This window comes from Sinocyclocheilus grahami, unplaced genomic scaffold (assembly GCF_001515645.1).
Source record: "Sinocyclocheilus grahami isolate Dianchi unplaced genomic scaffold, SAMN03320097.WGS_v1.1 scaffold12.1, whole genome shotgun sequence".
In the NCBI taxonomy this organism is placed as follows: Eukaryota; Metazoa; Chordata; class Actinopteri; order Cypriniformes; family Cyprinidae; genus Sinocyclocheilus; species Sinocyclocheilus grahami.
The window spans coordinates 1,308,008-1,331,925 of record NW_015505191.1 but is presented as its reverse complement, the minus strand read 5'-3'; the positions used below and the strand labels follow the sequence as shown (position 1 = coordinate 1,331,925).

General features: G+C 35.6%; 1 protein-coding gene across 1 annotated transcript in view; it reads right to left on the bottom strand.

Annotated features, from left to right (window-relative positions):
* The window catches only part of LOC107597964 (disabled homolog 2-interacting protein-like), a 159,481-nt gene that overhangs the window by 4,350 nt on the left and 131,213 nt on the right, over positions 1–23,918 (bottom strand). The window contains exons 10-17 of the mRNA XM_016289180.1: positions 12,556–12,700; positions 10,456–10,600; positions 8,539–8,775; positions 8,073–8,274; positions 5,444–5,622; positions 2,358–2,385; positions 2,018–2,134; positions 959–1,081 (exon numbers count right to left, since the gene is read on the bottom strand). Coding sequence (XP_016144666.1) covers positions 959–1,081; positions 2,018–2,134; positions 2,358–2,385; positions 5,444–5,622; positions 8,073–8,274; positions 8,539–8,775; positions 10,456–10,600; positions 12,556–12,700 — 1,176 coding nt within the window. The remainder of the gene's footprint in view (positions 1–958; positions 1,082–2,017; positions 2,135–2,357; positions 2,386–5,443; positions 5,623–8,072; positions 8,275–8,538; positions 8,776–10,455; positions 10,601–12,555; positions 12,701–23,918) is intronic.

Here is a 23,918-nt window from a genome sequence, read left to right as displayed (position 1 = left end):
AATTGTACACTACTGATGACTATTGGTAACTTTTTACAGTAAGGTTTAATTTGTTAACATTAATCAAAAATGCTTTAAGTCTCATAAATTAACAAACATTAACGACATTCATAAATATATTTTGGTTATTGATAATTTATGTTTATTCAAAATATATTTACTAATGTTAATTTATAAATCCTGTTAAAAATGCATTAATATATGTAGAATTCAATATTAACCTAGATATAGAATACATGCTGTAAAAGTTATGTTAGTGTAGGAACATGGTAATGTCAAACTTGGAATCAGAGTTACTAGTGTTATATTGTTAACTAGTAAAAATCACTTGCGGCAATTGAAATTAAGCTGAAATAAAATATAAATATTTGATGAAAATAACTTTTTATTATTAAATGCTCATTTAAAATATTAATCAATACTATAATAGTAATAAATAATATAGTTACTGCTAGTTTCATATCAGTCATAGGACACAGGAAATAGAAAGAATGTACAAAGAATTAAAACAGCAAAAAGGAAGCAGAGTATTAGAGTATGTCTCTTTCACCCACATACACGCTTGTAGAAATTGCTTCTAAGAAGTGTGTAATTTCTGCACCACTACTGGCATTAAGCGGAATTACGAACATTCCTACCACCTCTTCCACCCATTCCCAATCTGTCACTGCTGAAACAATGTTGAAAATATCACGGGCTCTTCAGGTCAAACTACAGATGGCTTACTTAGAGTCTCTGCTCATTAAACTGTGAGCTTAACATAAAAAAACCTACACATTTCACCCTTAAGTCTGCATGCAAAAACACCCAACTCAGACAGAGCTGAATGTTGGATCACTGACACTGAGAGAATCCTCCTGTCTGAGTGAAATTAGTGCATGATGATGATTCATTTCCCTTCCAGAGCGTTTACATGAGCCGAAATCTCTGCTGCTATGGTGTGTGGGCAGTCAGTTACCTTTTCAGCTTGTGTGTGCTCATCTCTGCAAAGCTCCGTCTCAGACTCCTGCTCTATATACGGCACATTCATCAACCAGGCAGCGGTGCGGTCCAATGCACTGGGGTTCACTGGGGATGGGGCCTATGGGACACACACAAACACACGCATACGCATGAATAAACCAAAGATTAAACAAGATACACACTCACACACACAAAGTCATGCCAGGGGCATCGTGTTCTCAACAGGCAACATGATGACATTTAGCATGACATAAGGCTGAATAAAAAGAACATGTATGACACGTGAGTGTATTTTTATATATAACAGAAAAATTAAGATAGTTTAGTAGCTTAGTTCATGCAAATTGTTTATCATGATATCATACAATTGCCATTATAGTCCTCCACTATACTGCAAATAAATAATTTTCTTCATCAGCATTTTGTTTTCCAAATAAACATACTTAAAAGCATAATGAAAATAAAATACATTTAAATCAGAAGTAAATTTAAGATAATATGTGTTTTCAGGGAACAGATCTTCAATTTAGATCTGAACTACATTTTTTCCAACAAAAACGTTGAAACATCCTTTATTTAGAAAATAAATTAGGTTTATTTTTCACACCCCATTTTCAAATTGTTGCCTCATTTATGTTATATTTATCCTTATCCGTCAACATAAAAATGAAAAATCACTATAATTTCTAAGAGCATATTATTGATTTTATTATGAACAATTCATCCATGCATGTGTTAAATTTTTTAATTTGACCTAATCATTTTAATTAAAATGTCGATTGATAGAACTAAGTCCCTGCTCTACATTTGTTTTTTTTTGTTTTTCATTTTTCAGTACTCTGTTTCATTCTGATGTACTTCGCAATACAGAAGAAAAGATCTGTCACTATTTTCATTTAATTTTGACTTAGTTACTTTTTTATGGAGTAATGCAATATTGTAATGCATTACTTTTAAAAGTAACTTTCCCCAACACTGATCGTGACATAAAACTACTTGTATCGTGATAAAATTTTGGTCATATCGCCCATCCCTACTACAAACATATACGCACCTGTTTATGTGGTGGGCGATGCTTCGTTTCTGGACTGTCCCCCTTAGAGGAGGAGCTCTGCTGTCGAAGCCGTGCACCATTTCCAGGCCAGTCGGGTGATGATGACATCACACTTACCTTTTGAAACTTAGAAAGGTTCAATATGAGCAGATGATTTTATCATCACCGTCATCGTCAGAGCACATTTTCCCAGTATATTCAGCATCTGGCTCATATTCGTGATCTTAACCATATTCTTAAAACTATAATTTTCAATGACTTCAAAATCAATATTTTGCCATTCAAGCTAGCTCAATATTCTTTTGTTTTATGCCTGTGGTAATTATGAGTGAAACATCACGTCATCATTGTCTATCAAACAGTACCACCTTGAGGAATAAAGGTGAATTTCACTCACTGAATCATCATATTTGTAATTACTGTTGCGCAGGAAAAATATACTTACACAAGTCGGTCGCTAGTAACATTATTTTATATTTTATAATTTTTTCTTTTTGTATTGCTTATAATGAACAGCTTAAGGAATTCTAAGAAAGTTGATGTCTAACCTTAGAAAATGAAGGAGGGAGAGGGTAGTGAATGATGTCCCAGGTTGCTAAAGACCCAATATATGCATTTAAGGGTTAAAATAATATTATCCAAGGTGCAAGCTTGTTTAGATTTTCTTTTTGCTAATGTTGGAAGTTCCTGGTAGGAGGACATCATTTATGTACCATGACCTGTCAAACTGACTAGTTAGTTGATATGTGTTAACAAACCCTGATGAAGATAACACCTTTTTTACTCTAACAAGCACAAAATAGCCAGCACACACAAATAAAAATGACTATATTTAAGTATTGTTGACTAACATTATTTTGTACATTTTTTGAGCTTAGTCAGTCGATTTTATACTGAGCCTATAGCAACACATTCTGAGATTTCCGCATCCACAAAGGATGCCATGCGATGCCGTCCAAGATGTTATCTTAGAAGTCAGTATAATTTTGCTGCTGACGTTTTGGAACAGCATCGGGAATACACCTGATGTCTTAAAATGTTGCCTACCTACTGTAGGCAGCTCACTAGGATTTGAAACAGAGCTATAATCTATAAACATGTGGTAACACTTTAGTACAGGGACCGATTCTCACTATTAACTAGTTGCTTATTAGCATGCCTATTACTAACATATTGGCTGTTTATTAAACATTTATTCTACATGACCATATTCTACATCCCTAATCCTACCCAATACCTAAACTTAACAACTACCTTACTAACTATTAATAAGCAGCAAATAAGAAGTCATAGTTAATGGTTTGTTAATAGCGAGAATTGTACCTTAAAATAAAGTGTGACCAAACATGCCAGACTCTCATAATACACGAGTTAGTGTTTGAGAAACAAAACTTCCCACAAGTCTTTCTGTCAGGGTTCTGTCACTTCGGTCTAGTGTAATTCATAGTTTTGTGACAGAGCCCTGACACTCGCGTCATGTCATTGTTTTCATGTGAGCGTGCGGCTTCGAGTGTGCTTGAGCCGTGCGCTCTCGTCTGCGTGTACTGTTTCATGTTGGAGCGTGGTGTTCAGATCCCGGGGGAATGGGTATGCCTCACCACCCCTAGAGGCAGCTGGAGAGGCTGCTGTGCCCCTAGAGGGGGCTGATGAGGCTGCAGCGGCCCCGGAAGCGGCCGAAGAAACTGCAGCGCCCCCAGTGATGGCCGGAAAGGCTGCAGTGGTCCCAGTGACGGCCGAAGAGGCGGCTGGATTTGTAATTACTGTTGCGCAGGAAAAATATACTTACACAAGTCGGGTCGCTAGCAACATTATTTTATATTTTATTATTTTTTCTTTTTGTATTGCTTATAATGAACAGCTTAAGGAATTCTAAGAAAGTTGATGTCTAACCTTAGAAAATGAAGGAGGGAGAGGGTAGTGAATGATGTCCCAGGTTGCTAAAGACCCAATATATGCATTTAAGGGTTAAAATAATATTATCCAAAGTGCAAGCTTGTTTAGATTTTCTTTTTGCTAATGTTGGAAGTTCCTGGTAGGAGGACATCATTTATGAACCATGACCTGTCAAACGGACTAGTTAGTTGATATGTGTTAACAAACCCTGATGAAGATAACACCTTTTTTACTCTAACAAGCACAAAATAGCCAGCACACACAAATAAAAATGACTATATTTAAGTATTGTTGACTAACATTATTTTGTACATTTTGTGAGCTTAGTCAGTCGATTTTATACTGAGCCTATAGCAACATATTCTGAGATTTCCGCATCCACAAAGGATGCCATGCGATGCCGTCCAAGATGTTATCTTAGAAGTCAGTATAATTTTGCTGCTGACGTTTTGGAACAGCATCGGGAATACACCTGATGTCTTAAAATGTTGCCTACCTACTGTAGGCAGCTCACTAGGATTTGAAACAGAGCTATAATCTATAAACATGTGGTAACACTTTAGTACAGGGACCGATTCTCACTATTAACTAGTTGCTTATTAGCATGCCTATTACTAACATATTGGCTGTTTATTAAACATTTATTCTACATGACCATATTCTACATCCCTAATCCTACCCAATACCTAAACTTAACAACTACCTTACTAACTATTAATAAGCAGCAAATAAGAAGTCATAGTTAATGGTTTGTTAATAGCGAGAATTGTACCTTAAAATAAAGTGTGATCAAACATGCCAGACTCTCATAATACACAAGTTAGTGTTTGAGAAACAAAACTTCCCACAAGTCTTTCTCAAACACGCATAAATGCCATGCTAGACAGTTCCAGACAGGTATAAAGCATCAGAGAGAATGCAAAGCTATTATGCGTCTCTTTCTGTCTTTACTTCTACCCAGACTGTTTATTGTCTGGATATCTGGAACAAAATGCTAATTTATTTCATCATAATCTCCGTCCAGACACCAACCAACAAGCTTCACTCGATTCTTTCTCCTTGCAGCCTCCATCTCTTTTGATCCCCCAGTATATTTATTTCCCCTTCCCTCAATGTGTGTGTGTGTGTGTGTGTGTGTGAGAACTACAATTACAGGCCTCTCATTCTCTCTGGCTCTCATAAATGTCGGTAGGGAATTAGCAGCGAGCTAGACAGATAAAGATGAGCCGCTCTCTTTAAAAGAGCAGTCTGCTGGATAAAGTAAGGGCACACTCTTAAGAACAGAAACGAGGACAGTCTTTTGGCTGAAAGTGACAGATAACGATGAATATCCATAAGCAATATAGCTGTACTTCACAACTTTGTGTCACTGCCTGAAATAACAATGAGCTTGAAGCTGATTTGTCAGAATGCCTATTCATCATGAAATCTACAGCATGCTTTTTGCACAGCTGTGCACAATTATGGACATACTTGATTCTGATTGGTTACATTTGAACACATTTGATGCGGTGGATCTGATTCGTGGCTCACCCTGGTAGGTCACTGTCGATGGCCATCTTTTGTAATCCACTGGAGATGCTGCATCCAGGGGCTGGAGGGGACGGCACACGATCAGGAGGGACACTCATCTGTATGTTTGATGGGTTTGTTAACGCTCCATGTACGTCCCTCAGTATTCTAGGTAATGGGCCAAGCTTGGAGGTACCACTCTGAGGACATCAATGAAAGATTTCATTGAAAATGAACGCATACCCCAAATATCTCTTATATTTGTGCAGGACTCCCTAATAGCCCCCTGAGAACTGAGGTAGAAGACAACAGATCAATGACTGTGTGGAAATGACATCCTGTAGGTGAACTGCGAGAGCATGGCTCTAGCAATGGGTCACAGGGTTGATTCCTTAGGAACACTGTTACTGATAAACTGTTTTGAATTAAAAATAAATAAATAAACCTAATTACCTCCTAAAACGCTACAGTATATTAGTGATATACCGATATACCCACCAGACAGATTAATCCACCAATATTTAGCCATAACTCACAGCTGTATCTGCCGACTGATTTATAAAAGCCTGATCTGCAAACGTCCTGTTTTATGTATTTTCAAGAGTGAATTTTAAGTAATAGTTGTGAAAAATAAAACTTAATTAATGACATATATTTTTTTACACCTCAAATATGCACTGTTGTTAAAAACTTTAAAACTGGGATCAGTAATATTTAATTAATACATGCATTAAATTGATCAAATATGAAAGCAGACATCTATTTCTATTTCAAATAAATGCCACTCTTTTGAACTTTCTATTAAACCAAAGAATGCTTTTTTGTGTGTGTGATACTGAAGATTAGAGAAATTCAGCTGTGCCATCACAGGAATAAATTATATTTTAAAATATTTAAAATAAAAAACAGTTACTTTAAATTGTAAAGAATAACCCACAAGTTAACTGTTTTATTGTATTTTTGATCAAATAAATGCAGCCTTGGGGAGCATAAGAGACTTCCTTCAAAAACATTTAAAAATCTTATTAACTTTTGAGAATCACCAAGATAATAATTTATATAATCTAATATATTAATCATAATATATACATAATGCTTAATATATTCATAATAACATAATGCTCACCAAGATAATAATTTATATAATTTATCTATAACTATATTGTATTCTGTAAATTTGTGTTTACTTCATGGAGAAAATGGGTGGAATTGAACCTGCTTCATGTACAGAATTTATATGACAAAATTTAAGATACAGAAGACTAAGTTTCTGCACATAAGCTTTTTACTCTCTGATCTTTTCCAAAAGCATTTAATAATTGAACAGGCAAGACCTAGATAAGTTCAAATTTGACTTTAATTTAATTTAATTTTTTTTATAATTGGCTGATTCTGTGACATTCTGGTTGGCTGAATCTCTCTGGCTTTAAAAGAATTGTTTCATAATCACAACATGTTAATGGATGTATGGCTACAAATTATTAGTGAAATATCAATTAAAAGTTCTTATAACTGTGTCTGACCACTATATGACCACTATCAGTTTGTGGCAGCCTTAGGGACTAATGGACTTCCCATAGAACTCAAACACTGAGAGGACATGAGCTTTCAGAGCATGTCCACCTAATGTGATCTGAATAATTCAACAAAGTGCTGCTATGAGTATATTCCAGATTTACACATTTAATTAGCAATCAATGCTTGTATAGTTGCAGGCAGTGTCTGTGGTGTACCGGCATACAGGCACAGGCTGCAGATAAATGCATCTCTGCTTAAACAAATTTTGCATGACTGGAAGTTTTCTCTTAGTGTGGAAAATCTGGGCAAATACAACAGCTAGGCTATATTTAGCATTCGAGGAGGAGGAGGATTAGAAGATAATTTCTTCCAAAAATATGTATAAAATAAGATACAAAGAAACAAACACATGGGGAACATATCTTATATGGTCTGAACATTAAAAGCAACAAAATGAAGGATTTTAAAGTCTGACTGTTACAGCCTGAAGGCAATTGCTTAAATCAGTCCACCTACTCAAAGAACACAGAAAACTGGAGCACAACTTTAGAACCTTCTGTGGCATCAAAGTGATGAACTGCCTTATCACAATGCTATCCTGAATTCACCTGCAGCAAACACTGCACTGAAGACATGGCGAAACCTGAATGTCTGACCATCAGTGAATAAATGATCACGCCAAAAGTTTATTTTCAATCAGTATTTTAACCTGTTTTTCTGAAAAAATCTAATAATTATTAATAGTATACATATTTTTATTACATATATTGTATATATATGTATATATGTATGTATATGTGTGTGTATGTATATATATATATATATATATATATATATATATATATATATATATACTGTATATTTTTAGATAGACAGATAGAGAGAGAGAGAGAGAGAGAGAGAGAGAGTTAGATATAGATACACTGTATGCTTAAAATTATAGTTTATTTGTTTCCAATGCAAAAACAAAATTGTAGAATATATTCTGTTTTTTTTCTCCTTCCAAAATATTGATTAGAAAACAATTTTTGCAGTATGTATGCATGTATGAACAGCACAATGCATTCCTTCTGAAAATCTTTACACTACAAATACAATCAAATGGAACCAACTGCAGAGTCAAGAGACTAACCTGGTCCATTTGGGACACCACCTCAGCTAGAAGGGAGTGCAAGGTGGAGAGCTCACGGCCCAGGTCAATATAGCCCTCGAAGCCTGCAGTATTTGAGATGGTCTCTGGGTTAGAGATCTCCAGTAGGAACCGCTGCATGTTGGTCCACTCCTGCTCCAAGAACTGATTCATGAAGGACATGTACTCCTCCTTATTACCAAACCTGACAAAAAAGCAAGAATAAGAACGAATCGTTGATGCGTTTAATAACTCAATTAACCACGCTAATGATCCTATAATCATAATTATATCTATAAGCTTCATTTCATTCTTATTAATAGTATTTGTGCTCATAACAACATGACAAGCTATCAAACTGAGGTATTTTGAAACTCATTCGTCAGCTCCATTGTGAAACATTAAAGCACAAACATTGAGCACCCTGCTCAAACACACACACTCACACCAGAGTAAATGAAATCCTTACTTGGTGAAGTTTGCGAGGTTCTGTGTAACCTTGGCGATAAGAGTGAGTGTGCGTGCAGTGCGGTCGTCTGGGTACTCCTGCGTCAAGTTGAAGAGAGAAGGCGACATGATTGCCGGACACAGAAAACGTAAAAACAACGAAGCGCTGATAAGACGCTCGCTGATATCTGGTCGCCCTCGATTACCACATTCCTGTCTCCATGACGCAAACACCTCCTTAAGTTCCCGTGGAAACACACTGTTGAGGAGTGGAGAGTTGAACGTTGAATTTAGATGGGGAAAAAAACCCTGACAAAACTGCAAACAGTTATTCCTACTAGTAAGTAGTTTCACAAAATTCATAAAAATTTTGTTAATAAAAACTATTTATTATCCTTTCAAATATCCTTTAGTGTTAGATCTCAGTGATTAAACTTTTATTTCACTTCTAAAACTGAACATTTTTATAATAAAAACTATTTATTATCCTTTTGCAAACAACTGAGGGGGGAAAAATATCCTTTAGTGTTAGATCTCAGTGATTAAACTTTTATTTCACTTCTAAAACTGAAAATTTCGCTGTGTTGTGGTTTGTTTCCATTGTGTTGAGCTAATTTCGCTGTTTTATGACTTGTTTCCATTGTGTTGCGGCTTATTTCCATTGTGTGGTGCTAATTTCGCTGGGTTGCGACTTCTTTACGTTGTGTTGCAGCTTGTTTCTGTTTGTGATGTGCTAATTTAGTTGTGTTGTGCTAATTTCGCTGTGTTGTGGCTTGTTTCCGTTGTCTTGCAGCTTGTTTCTGTTGTGTTGTGGCTTGTTTCCGTTTGTGTTGTGCTAATTTCGTTGTGTTACGACTTGTTTCCATTGTGTTGTGCTAATTTCCTTGTGTTACGACTTGTTTCCATTGTGTTGTGCTAATTTTGTTGTGTTGTGGCTTGTTTCCATTGTCTTGTGCTAATTTTGCTGTTTTATGACTTTTTTCCATTGTGTTGCGGCTTATTTCCATTGTGTTGTGCTAATTTCGTTGTTTTATGACTTATTTCCATTGTGTGGTGCTAATTTTGCTGTGTTGTGGCTTGTTTCTGTTGTGTTGCGACTTGTTTCCATTGTGTTGCGACTTGTTTATGTTGTGTTGCAGTTTGTTTCTGTTTGTGTTGTGCAAATTTTGTTGTGTTGTGACTATTTTCCATTGTGTTGCACTAATTTAGTTGTGTTGTGCTAATTTCACTGTGTTGTGGCTTGTTTCCGTTTGTGTTGCGCTAATTTCGTTGTTACACGACTTGTTTCCATTGTGTTGCAGCTTGTTTCCATTGTGTTGTGCTAATTTTGTTGTGTTGTGGCTTGTTTCCGTTGTGTTGTGCTAATTCCGTTGTGTTGCGGCTTGTTTCCATTTTGTTGTGCTAATTTCATTGTGTTTTGGCTTGTTTCCATTGTGTTGTGCTAATTCTGTTATGTTGCGACTTGTTTCCATTGTGTTGTGCTAATTTCATTGTGTTGTGGCTTGTTTCCGTTGTGTTGTGCTAATTTCACTGTGTTGCGGTTTGTTTCCATTGTGTTTTGGCTTATTTCCGTTAATTTTGTTGTGTTGCGGAGATTCCGTTGTGTTGTGGAGATTTTGTTGTGTTGTGCCTTATTGGGTCACCGTAGAAATGTAATATACAACACTCACAAACAAATCACTCTGATCATCAGTCTGTGTATAATACTAATATTATTATTATTTTTATTATTATTAGTAGTAGTAGTAGTATAGCTTAACTCCCCTGCTTCATTTTATACCTCTATACTCATATTATATATTGTCTATTTAGTTTTATTTTAAGAGAAACACCCGAGACAACGTTGATAACTGAAATAAGCAGCTATGAAACATCTGAGTAATAAAATGCATCACTGGTTCACATCAACAGACAGCTGTGAAGGGCACACTGTAGTTACCGGTAAGACTCAATAATCTTGCAGAAAGCCAGCTCACAGCACATCCTGAGGTTGCTCTGATGTTCAGCTAGATCGCTAGATGAACATTTGGATGGGTCCACCTCACAGTTCTCATCAGACTCATACAGAGCCTTTATAAACTCACCTACAGTGGAAGAAATAGAAAATACATTAAAGACCCTGGTGTTTTTAAATTCATCCTGTGTAAAGTCTAGTTGTTTCAACATAAATAGCATTTTTCAAGGAATGGTGTCATCTATCGATTAATCTTGACATTATTCTGTATTTGGCACAAGAACGCTTGCATTCCTAAATGTCAGCAAGGCAACCTGCCGTACAACCCCCCTGCCATCTTTCATTCAAACAACCTGTCTCACAAATATTAGCAAAAATGAAAATCGGCACCCCAGAGCTCATCCCCATTTTATTTCCATTCCACTATGAGGCAACCAGTCAAAGCTCTTTAGTTATCTGACTCGGAACTAATGAGAGAAGCTGTCCTGGGAATATACAACAAACTTTTTGTTGATCCCAAACAAACAGCACAGCCAGATCCCTCTCCACAGAGACTCAGAACAGATACTGGTCGATTTCCCCCCCTCAGTTCTGTTGCGCATAAAAGCATCAGGGAAAAATCAAACTAGTGTAGCATAAACCATGTGGACGTCCAACTGATCTAGACTCCTCGTTCTTCATCTTCCTGTTAGAGACTAAAGAGACACTCAGTGGCCATATTATTATATGGCTTCAGATCAATAGAAAAAATACACTGCTGTTCAATAAGATTTTGCAATGTTTTTGAAAGAAGTCTCTAATGCTCAGCAAGGCTGCATTTATTTAACCAGTTATACTGTATACTGTCGAACCGTTTTCCCCCCTGCTGTACCGAAACTATACCGAACCGTGACGTCAAAACCGAGGTACGTGTCGAACCGTCATGTTTGTGTGCCATTACGCCCCTAATACAATGTAAAACAAAAGAAGTTTGAAAACTCATTCAAGGCCACAAATACAAAACGAATCGCTCAAATAACCAGTATGTTGGGCTGCAGTAGTGTCAAAAGTTCACACACAAACTCTTAGCGATTAGCATGATTACCGAAGTACTCATCAAGAAAACACGGGACTTAACTTGCATTCACAGCATTTTTCATCAATCAAAATCTAATAACCATAACACCAAAAAATCCTTATTTTTAATTTCATGATTAGTTAAGCCATCGTTTTTAGTGGTAACCCGTGATTCAATCTGAAAATGAGATTTATTGACTGAACAACTGAACAATAATACACTGAAAAATAAAACATAAGTTTTTTTTCCAAGTACTCTATCTGTTGCTTTTGAGTAGATGTAGTAGTAACTAGAGTAAATGAAATGACCAGGTTCGTCTCTCGTGCATATATGCCGTTTATGTAACCATGTGGTGAAATCCACTCTCTTTACTGTTGCTCTCTTGCTATGATGTCTGAGGGACATTTAATAATTTAGCAGCACTTCACAAGTCACATTTATCTAAGAAAAACAACTATACATTATTCAGCACCAACAAATGGTTTCCTGAAGCAAATCTAATGAGAGATTCACTCTCTTTGGTGTACTCACTCACATTCACATCTACACTCATTAGATTCCCCAAAGTCGATATTTATATACAGTGTGAAATTTGCAGCATGTATTTTGGTTCTGCAGATAAATTGCTAGTCCAGCGATTTACACATTTTATTCCTAAAATACAGTGGTATTAATAAACACAATCCTTATCGGACACAGAGTAAGCCAACAGTGAATGTGGTGGCCGGATATGTGTGTGCATGTTTGTTTGTGTGTGTTTTCACAGCTGTTTAATCTCATCTAAAATGAATACAGGCAATTTAGCACAAAATAAAATTGGGAAATATTTCTAATGTTTGTGCAGGACAGAAAGTTTGTGCTGATAAAGTGTCTCCTATTTCAAGTCTGCAGACTGAACACCAGTACATATTTATTTAATATAATTATTTTGACGGTCCTGTCACTTGGCAACTCGGACATAACAAATTGTAGTACAGACATTTTCAGAAAATAATGTTTTTTTTTGCACACACACACAAAGATCTTACCCAGTGCATCTTGCAGATACTTCTGTCCGACCAGTTTGAGGTACTCCTCGATTGCTTTAGTGCCCAGCGTGTTCTCTCTGAAGATCAGGTGCTCATTCTCCCCGCATCGATCCACCTCCGACATCATCAGATCTGTCAGGAAGTCCTATTACAAAAACATTTTGATATGTGAGCAATATTAGTTTAAAAAACGAAAGAGAGCAGAGTAGATGGAGCAATTGTATGGAGGGTCTGTCATTGTAATCGAAGTGTTTGTGCTGCTGATGTCTGTCAGGACATGAAAGAAAAGAAAGAGACAAGGAAAGAGAGATGCTAGTGCTGAAGTGAAAGCTGCTCCGATCAAAGCGATCTGGCAGGGAGCCTATCAAAACCAGCAAATGGGAGTTAGACAGAAAAATCAGTCTACTCACTGTTGACGTGCGCACACACACAGTCCAGAGTTCAGCCCAGCGTCCCAAATACAATTCAGAGTGTGTGTGTGTGTGTCTCAGTCTCTATTTACAGCGGTGAATCATGATTACATGAGCAGCAAAACTATTTTCTTTTCAACAGTAATAATGAGAAGAAATGATTCTTGAGAACCAAATCAGCAGAATGGTTTCTGAAGGATCATGTGACACTGAAGACTGGAATAATGGCTGATGAAAAATCAGCTTTATCATCATTGGAATAAATGTATTTAAAAATATATTAAAGTAGAAAATAGTTATTTTCATTAACTTTTAATGATTAATAATATTACTGCTTTTACTGTATTTCTGATCAAATAAATGCTGCCTTGGTAAGCAGCCTTTTTTTTTTTTTTTTTTTTTTTTCCAAGTAGCAGACCTTCCATTCATAGTAAATGTGGATATTTATTTGGCCACCAATGTTTAGAATTTCAGCACTGGGTATTATTTTAAGACATCGCTGAAAAGCGAGAATGTTTCAGCTTAGAGGAATCCAAAAAACGTGTTGACTCCAGATAATAGGGTATTATGTCAATCAAAACAAAAGCATTGGTTTGGGATACAGGAGAAAAGGAGTGTGGGTAGTGTGGCTGTAGACCTCAGAGCTTAAAAATCCTTCATGAGCGCTGATGCCATGGTATTTACCGGAATATTTACAGGTTTTCCATGATTGTGGTAACCCTTATTTTAAAGTAGTGGCTCTACCATCATGCTTGACCTCACCTTCAAACAACTTTTACCTTATTTTACAATCATAAGTTTATCAATAAAAAGTTTTTTTTAAAGTTTATATTTATTTATTTTTTAAATGAGGTGGCATTTGACAGATTATGCATATAGAATGCTGCAATTGACAGCTAAATAATCTCACTCTCCTAAACATTTTTAATAAAATTAAAAAAAAAATAGTGCAAAATGCTGTTTTATGCAGGGTAAGAAATACTTATGCCTGGCAAATTTTCAGCAATGACAGGTGTTGCCCAAAAAATTATTTTGGATGCTACATACAAACAAACCTCAGTATTCAAGCATTTCCACATTTTAATAATTACAGGTATAATAACTGTCAAGTTGTAAAAGGTATGATCAGCAGAGTGAGGGAAAAAAAAACTCTCAGAACCATTAAAATATGAGACTAGTCACACATAAGCCTTGAGATTCTCCCCTTACACAGTAGTGGGAACTATTAAGAAAAGGCCAAGAATATTGTCCATTACTGTCAGAGTTAATTAGCTAGACTATAGCTCACCCGTAATCAGAACGAGATGAGAGAGAAACACAAGAAACAATAGAGACGAGAGAGAGCGAGAAGACATTAAGCACAGTAAGACATAAATATAAATATAAAATGGAAAGGAAAGCAGAAAAATAAAAATAAAACGGGTGAGTAAAAATAGCGGGTGCACAGGAAAGCAAAGCCATTGCACAGGGGAACAGAGGAAAACAGAAAGATACGTACTGTAGCACATAGAAAAAAATTATAAAGCGAGGATAGAGGGATTAAAAAGAAGAGATAAAATCCCTCAGGTCTCACTGCATTCCCTGGAAGCAAAAACTCATAAAGAAGGAAGCATCTGACCGATACAGCAGTTTGTGTGCTCAGCTGAGGGAGAGAGAAAGAGAGGTTTTGCCTACTACACTGTCTAGACCAAACGTCCCCACAAGGATAGTAAAACCTGACATCACCTACATTGTGTGAAGCAGCCAATGGCCCCCAGTTGGAAACCTTAAGCTTAATAAACATACTGTATTAAATAATGTTTTAATGAAAACGAAAAAATGCAGAAGGTTTTGTGTCAGGGTTAAGTTCAGGGTTAGAAAATATCATAAGCTCTGAATAAAGACTGAAATAGATAGATAGATAGATAGATAGATAGATAAGTTAAACTTAACTTTAACTTAGAGTGTTTTAAATAGCTTAAAAAAAAATAATAATAATGTGAGGGCCCTTTTAAAGCCCATTATTTGTGTCTAACATCTATGAATGTCTGTGTATATGTTTGTGTGTCAGGACAGCTGAATGAGACTTGCTATCAAAGGCCCTTAAATAAAACTTAAGGTTACTAAGACAATACTAAGACAATAGCTCTTGCACGCACACACACACACACACACACACACACGCACACGTTCTCTCTCATTAATCTACAGACACGGGATGACTCATTCAGTTCTGTAAAGATATTCCGAGGGAGTGAGCGACAATACAGACAAGGGGGAGTGAGAGAAACAGAGATTGTTGCAAAAGAGCTACATCCTATGCCTTTTTGCCTTTTTTCCATGGGGGGAAAAAGAAAATGAAAAAAAATATATATTGTCATCATTTACTCACCGTTAAAATATCTTAACATACAAGTTTGGAACAACATGTGGGTGAGTAAATGATGAAATAATTTTCATTGGGTGAACTATCCCTTTAAATATTTTAGAGCTGAACAAAACCCTTTTCACTAAATTACTAGGGATGTAATGATACTGGAATTCTGACTGATACAGATAAGATAATTTAATAATTACCAATTAATTCAATAAAATAATTAGTTTAATAGCTTATGAACAGATTATATACCTTCCTACTTGGTTATGCATAAATGTATTAATGTAAAGTAGCATTAATAAAGATGTTCTATTTTTTTTGTAGGAATTTAACTCATTTTAAGCACAAATGCAGTAGTGCTGCTAACTTGTGATCTTAACGAGATTATAGGGTTAAATCTGTTGCTATCCCTCTACGTTAGTGCTAGATGATGGAACAAATTAATAATTAGCTTTACTTAACTGCAAATGTGAAATGTCCAAAGCGGGTTTACAAAGTGCATGGGTACCATGTAATCCCACGTGTTCTATGTGAGAATGGTTTTTCTTTCCCACACACTCAAAATGGGCACTAAACACTGTCAGACACACAATAATTCATCATGACCTACTGAAAAACAAAAGGGAGCGGCCATTAAATGTCAAAGATGAATACCTTTCCTCCAATTTCATCATTACTTGTGTCATTCTCAGCACATTTTTTCATTTGATCTGAAGCCAAGCTGTAAGCTGAAACGCTAGTTGTTATCTCGCTCCCTCTCCATCTCAAAAACTAGAGGTCAGAGAAGGTCAGATGCTATTTAGCAGACAGACGTCAGGAGGGTCAAGTGAGAGAGCGAATGCTGTAACGTATGTGTGAGAGAAAGAGAAGTCAAATATCACAGAAGCGCTGAATTAAGCTCTCAATCTACCCACACTCTATAACCTTGAGTTTTCTCTGTTGCATGTGTGCAAATATGTGCGTATGATTCTGTTCGGCACAGATGTGTGTGTTTATGTGCGTGCTCACGACCCTCAGTGAAATGTAGAAATGCTCTGCTAATGAAATGCAAGGCTGCTGGGCAGCTTTATCCAGCTTTCTGAGATAAGACTGATTGTTGAGCTATATGACTAAAGTGGGTCAAACAGACATCGCTTCAAAGGACCATACAACAATATGTCCTCAACATTTACCTTCTTATGCTTGCTAAACAGTCTGTATATCAACACACCCTACCTAGAAAACAAAACCATTTGAGGTTTTATCTCACTTTACTGATTTAAATTTAACCTGTCAACCCGCACCTGGACTAACTTTTCATGGTATCTTCTTCAGATTTGAAATAGAAACTCATGAGACATGTGACTTTCAACCCATTACTATTCTGGATTGCTCCAGGACTGATTTCATGAAACAAACAAAAAATTCAGTGTGGTACAATTTTTTCAAGGCACTTCAGTGTCTATAACTTTTTATCTTTTTGAGCATTATCAACTCTGGATGATAGATAGTAAAGCCTAAAGGGTCTTCTTTCCAAAGACACCAAAATTGTGTGTGTAGCACACTGAAGTCAGGAATATTATTATTATTATTATTAATATTATTATTATGTGGTACAATTTTTTCAAGGCACTTCAGTGTCTATAACTTTTTATCTTTTTGAGCATTATCAACTCTGGATGATAGATAGTAAAGCCTAAAGGGTCTTCTTTCCAAAGACACCAAAATTGTGTGTGTAGCACACTGAAGTCAGGAACTGTTATAATTTTAAGTTAGGTAGGTCATTTTCAGCTGTGAGTCCCAAAATGGGGGGTGCAGGTTAACAGGTTAATGAGAAGAAATCAATTTAACTCTGTATTCTGTATTAATTCTATGTAAGTGTATATTTTTTAGGGCTGTCACAATCATGAAATTATCCTGATTATTTATTCTGAGACAAATATGTGTGATTAATGACATAGTTGCTATGTTAATGTTAATTGTAAACTCATATACACATTAAATAGTATTTTTGCATTTTAAAATGGTTTTATTTTTTAATTATTTTATATTTTATAATTAGAATTAGTGCGGTCAAGCGATTAATCCTGATTAATTGCATCCAAAATAAAGGTTTTTGTTTAGCAATATGTGTGTGTACTGTGTATATTTATTATGTATATATAAATGCACACACAAAGTATATATTTTGAAAATATTTACATGTATTTAAATATATTTATATTATATAGAAGTATATTTCTTATATAAACATGACATATATTGTCTTAAATATATACATGCATGTGTGTATTTATATATACATAGTAAATATACACAGTACACACATATATATTATGTAAACAAAAACTCGGATGTGATTAATCGCTTGACAGCACTAATTAGAATTATATTTATATACATTTTATTAATATTATTTGTGTATATTTTATTCATGTTATTTGTTATTATATGTAGGTTTTGCTCCATTTACCAGAATACAAAGTCTGTCAATTTGATATATCAGCAAAAAGGGTCCCCCCCCCGTACTAGTGTACAGTGCATTATATAGTCTCATAGCTAACACATACTATATGGAGTAAAATGCAAAATTTTTATATAGATTTTGTGGGGTCTTGTAAGCACTTTATACTTTCGTGCGAGGATCAATTCAGATGTCATCAAATAATTGTAATCATGTGATTACATAATGATTGCTACAGGCCTATGTGTTGTATTGTGAAGTCAATATCTGCATACTGGGTCTCAAAAATGGCAGTCCATGGGATCCTCTCTTGCTAGGAATAATCACGTGTTGCAATCAGGCACGGAAATGACATCACATTTACATCATATCACGAAACAGATTAATACCTTGTCTAACCTCAAACTCTTGAGATGCATGAAAAAGTGTTAAAAGTGTGTGTGCATGGAGAAACCACTGGAGTGGATGTCACATCTACAGTGAAGCACGACTTCTGTAATAGCTGTCAGGGCAATGTGCTGCTTCAGACCAGAAATGACATCCTTTCAGAGCCAGCCTGCCTTAAAGTGCAGCCAAGCAAGATAGAGAAGGAGAGAATGGCAGAGCACGAGTCTAAGACAAGATAAGGAGATAGAGAGGTGATGGAGAGAGGGAGAGAGAGGCAGGATGGGGAGAAAACAAGAAAAAGAATGGGTGATGGATGAAGAGAGGAAAGATAAGGATGCTGAAGGAAAATGCAGATAATGACTCTCGTCTCGTGTCTCTAAGTTAATGATGGAAGATGCTGGTCGAGCTGTTGCTTTGCCACAATCCAATATATACATCAATGTGCTATGAAGAATGTAGTTCAAAACATTACCATTCGAAAGTTTGGGGTCAGTAAGATTTGTTTTCCCCTAAGAAATTAATATTTTTGTTTAGTAAGCATGCATATAAATTTCTTCATAGTGACAAAAAGGACATTTATGTTACAAAAGATTTCGGTTTCAAATAAATACAGTTTTTTATATAATAATAATAATAATAATAATAACTCATCAGAGAATACTAAAATATTAAGCAGCGCAGCTGTTCTTGAGCACCAAATCAGCATATTAGAATGATTTTTGATGGATCATGTGACACTGAAGACTGGAGTAATGGCTTTGCTTCACATAAATAAATTACATTCTAAGATATATTAAAATAGAAAAAAGTTATTTTAAATTGTAATAATACTTCACAATATTACTGTTTTTACTATATTTTTGATCAAATGCAATCTTGGCGAGCATAAAAGACTTTTGAAAAATGTTTAAAATCTTACCGACACCAAACTTTTGAACAGAAGGAAATATATTTACATTTGTATACTTAAATACAAATACATGATGTTTACTTAAGTACACAAATGTCTCTAGTAAGACAAAAAAATACGCCCTGACATTTTAATGTTCATTTTCAAAAACAATATCTAGCTGATGAAATATTTAAAAAGCATTGCTAGAACAATTGTCAGAATTTTAAAACATTTTCCCAGGTTTCCATGACTGTGGGAATCTTTCAAGTGAGCGAGATAGAATTCTCCCCAATTGACTATATATTTCATCTTCTTCCAAAGTTTATTTAGTGGTGGAGAAAAAAGGAATGTAAAGATAAAAATCACACCCCCATGAAACTCGAGCAAGTGATAAATGAGTGTTATTGTATCCTCTTGGGCTTGTGGTCTCTATGGGATATCTTTTCTCCATATTTTACATCACGAGCACACTGGTCTCAGGTTCCGTCAAGGGAACACAGCGACCGTATCTACTGATAGAAAAGTCTAATGCCTGTACTGCAACATTACCAAAGTGAGAGACGCTCAGTTGTCAAGATTCCATCAGATTATCCTTCCCAGTGAATCTGTCACTGCAGGCTCAGTTTGGTAGCTCAACTAACCATGTCCAGACTTTTCAAAGGAACATAAACAGACAAGCTCTGTTATCCACACAGAGGAGTCCGCCTCATCTTCATTTGAACCTAATTTAGTCCAATTTAATTTTGTTCTGTCAACTTCTGCATCTGTCAGAGACAGACAAGCCAGCTGAAGTAGAACAAAGAACTCCTAAAATACATCTTCTACATCTGCTTTAAGCACTCAGAAAATGACTGTTCAAATATAATTGAGTGCTTTAGACACACCGAGACATAAAGCAGAGACAAGATGTTAGGAAAGTAAAGCGCTAAACTGAGTCTTCTTTCCATGTATGAAATGCTAATTTAAAGGATTAGTTCACCCAAAAATTAAAATTGTGTCATCATTTACTCACCCTCATGTCATTCCAAACCCGTATACGTTTCTTTCAAAAGAAGATATTTTGAAGAACCAAACAGTTGTTGGTCCCCAATGACTTCCATAGGGAAATAAATACTATGTAAGGCAATGGACTCATCAATTGTTTGATTACCAGCACTCTTTTAAGCATTCATTCAATTAGAGGAGCCATGACTGGTTTCCCACACATAATTTTCATTAACTGGTACATATACCAACCCTAGTAAAAAAGTAATAGATTTAAAATGCATTTATTTTATACTAAGTGTAGATCAAGTCTATTAACATATTTACTGACATATCGCTCGAGACTTGCTGATATGAGAATTGTAATTAAACTTTATTTGGAGTACTACTTATGCACAATGCACATTTCTTAATATTAAGCCTAAAATATGTTTTAATGTCACTAATGATGAGGATTGTATGATCTTTAAAGATTTTGCATATAAAGTGTACCTAAAGTATACTTGCAATAGTTCCACTTTAGCACAGTAAAATATACTTAAGTATATCTTTATTTGGACTTCAACACTACTTCAGCACAATTAAAGTGCGTTAAGTACAAAATCAGTTGAGCAGACTTTAAATACACCAGTTTAGTATACTAAATGTACAAATGCAGGGTCTTTTTTTATTAAGAACATAATATGTAAATGTATTGTAGTATACTTAGCATGAAATAAATGTATTTTAAACATTTTTGTATATTTATTTTCACTAGGGAATATATCAATAAGTAGTACTACTACTTATACTACAACATTTTACTGAAATATTTAAAAGTTTGTTAAGAAATCTTTTGCTCACCAAGGCTACTATACATTTATTTAACAGTAACAACTTGACAGTTTTCTATTTTAATGTATTTTAAAATGCAATTTATTCCTCTGATGGCAAAGCTGCCAGTCTTTAGTGCCATTTTTACTACCGAAGTTCAAACTATATTTAACTTTTAAAACATTTGTCTTAACACTCATACTTAACAGCTTTCCATTTGGACCAAATGCAACAATAAATCAACACTAAATCTGAAAGCATGCATAACTGTCACTTGTGTCTCATAACAGGCATCTGTATTGAATTGCATATGATCAGCTGGTTTAATTCCACACATTGATAAACAACACATTCATATCACAAAAGCAAGTAGGCCGGATTTTACAGCTGTCCTCAAAACAAATGACCTTGGACAGCCTGGATGATTCCATCAGTGTTACAGTTTTTACGGCCCATATCCCTCAGGGCTTCTTTGAGAAGCAAAGTAATTAAGGATCAGTAATTAACAGCATCAGACTAACAGGCCTGATCCCCCCCTGCAGGACCTAGGGGACAGCAGACGAGGGCCAGATAGGACATGGGTGACACAACTGTCCAGTTATGATGACCCTCTGTGAACACTAGTTGGTTTAGTAATAGCAGACTCCCTCTCCCGTTACCCCTTTATCCAGTAGTTACAGAGTTGAAGTGCAGTTGACCAGTGAAAGACACTAATGACTTTTAATAATGCAATAGAAAAAAGCGGCCAGAGTCAGCACTCACAGGATAATGATGCAGATCAGTCAGTGGTTTGTGGACCAGTGACCATCTCTAATGACACTGTGGTGGTTCAGAACTTACACTATCAAATGAAAATATTAGCATAAAGGATGGCATCGCTGATATGAACTGTTACAAACTGACCCTTTAATTCCTGTGTCATTTCCAACAAATGTCCAGTCATTCGTGATTACTGGATGAAGGTTTTTACAAAATCCTTTTGATTGAGAAGGGTTCATTAATGAATCATTTAGACCAGTTTGTGAACCAGTTTGACAAATTAATTGAAAAGAACTGACTCAAAAGGGCAACTTGCTCACAAATGGTACATCGTTGCATCATTGCGAAGCAAGTTTTATACTAAACAAGAGCAAGAGACTATCTGGCAGATATATCTTTATCTCTAAAAATATTTTATAGCAGAGTGTGAAAAATAGGAAAATTGATAATTTACTCAAAATAATTTCAATAACTTTACCATGATCAAAGACTTATTCCAGAATACTTTTCCCTGATACTTTTTGGGTGACCGTGGGAAGACTGGACTAGTCATTATCAGGGTTCTCAAAGGGGTCTTTTCATGAAGAATCAAATTTCCCCATATCTTTAGAGATATGGGTTAATTGCATGTGCTGCAACTTTCAGAACTCCCTCAAAAAAAAAGAGCCAATTTATTAAAATTAAACTTTTACAATTGTTTGGTTTAAAATTCTTGAACCTCTTACTTTACCAATACTGAAAATAATGTCTGACAGGCTACACTTATACATCAATGATGTGGGTGTTCAGAAATGTGGCCTCACCCAGCCATGGTGGGGCAATAAGGAGAGAATAGGATATATAATAAATATATACACACTATTATTCTTAAACGCTAGAAGAACTAATGGGAGTTTAAAGTGTAGAAAGTTCACCAAACCTTGTACTGTGTAGCTTTAATTTACAAACTTTATAAAGGGATTGGTGTATTTCCTAGTAAACATTGACTGTTTCATTGAACTCTCAAATTCCATAAGGAAAACGTAACGCATGACATCACATTTGAACAACAGCCTATGAGGGATCAATCTGAAGTATTTTCATTCTGTAATTTACCAAAAATCATCTGGCTCTAAATGTTGCAAGTTTTTATTCTCAAGTGATGTTGTAGTCTGGAAGCAAAAGGGACTAATAAAAGATACTCTTTGAGCCTCTTAACTCTCCACAAGCAATCCACCATGACTGCTGATGTACTGCTGAAATGATGCCAACAAAAACCTCCGACCTCTGCTGAAGCTGAATACCTTATATACGTAACCATTAATTTAAGATTTGCACTGACACCCCAAATGAACAAATGAAGAGAAGACCTCCCCTGTAGTATAAAAAAAACGTTTCACGCTTCATTTCACTGATTCTCCATGACTAGAGGTTATGGCACTATAATAACTACTTGATGGGCGACAGCAAGATGTTAGATTAAAATACTGCACTGTGTAAGCAAAAAAGCAGCAAAAAGATCAGTTTCTTGAGAAATTACCCTTAAGCTCGGCCCCGATTAAAAACATAGTGGTAGATTTACTATCTGACAATCTTGTTTCATGCTTAGTTTGTCTAATTAGACTCCAGACACAGGTTATGATAATGAGAATATTCAGCTCAAATATATATCTAAAAAAGTAACCAGCAAAATTGTCTTTTGTCTGTTCTGTTCAGTGAACAGTGACATTAGTGCAGTCTAAACACGCTCTCACTAAATGCCATACTAGAGGCTTATCCACCTCCATCTAAGGTCATTTTGCCTTTGTGTTTATATCATCCTGTGAGTCACTGCAAACATACCATTTACAACAACCCTGGATCTGCCAATCAGGGCCAGCCAGACTTAAAAGCAGCCAATACAGATAAGAGCAGCCGTATTAATACCTCCCTTATGGTATAATGGGAAGATTGGCTATTTTGCTCTCTGGATCCTGCGGTAGGCTGTGAGAACCAGGGGGAGATAATCCCTCCGAAATACTCTCAGCATGAGAAATCCGACACACACAAATACAAAGATTCACAGATGTAGCCAATACAAACTACACACAATATCTTTAATGTAGTATGCCTTTGTTAACCCAAACAGCAAGGAATAACAGCGGGATACTACAGCAGAGATAACAAACTGGAATTGGATTGCTTTTGATTCACCGTGACCTCTAAAGTTCAATAAGAGCATCAATGAAAACAAAATGCACAGGGAAAATACAACAGTCAAAAAAAAGGCAAAAATTGATTTTCCAATAGCTGCAAAAAGTAAACAAAGTAAACAAAAAGTAAACAGTCACATAAACAATT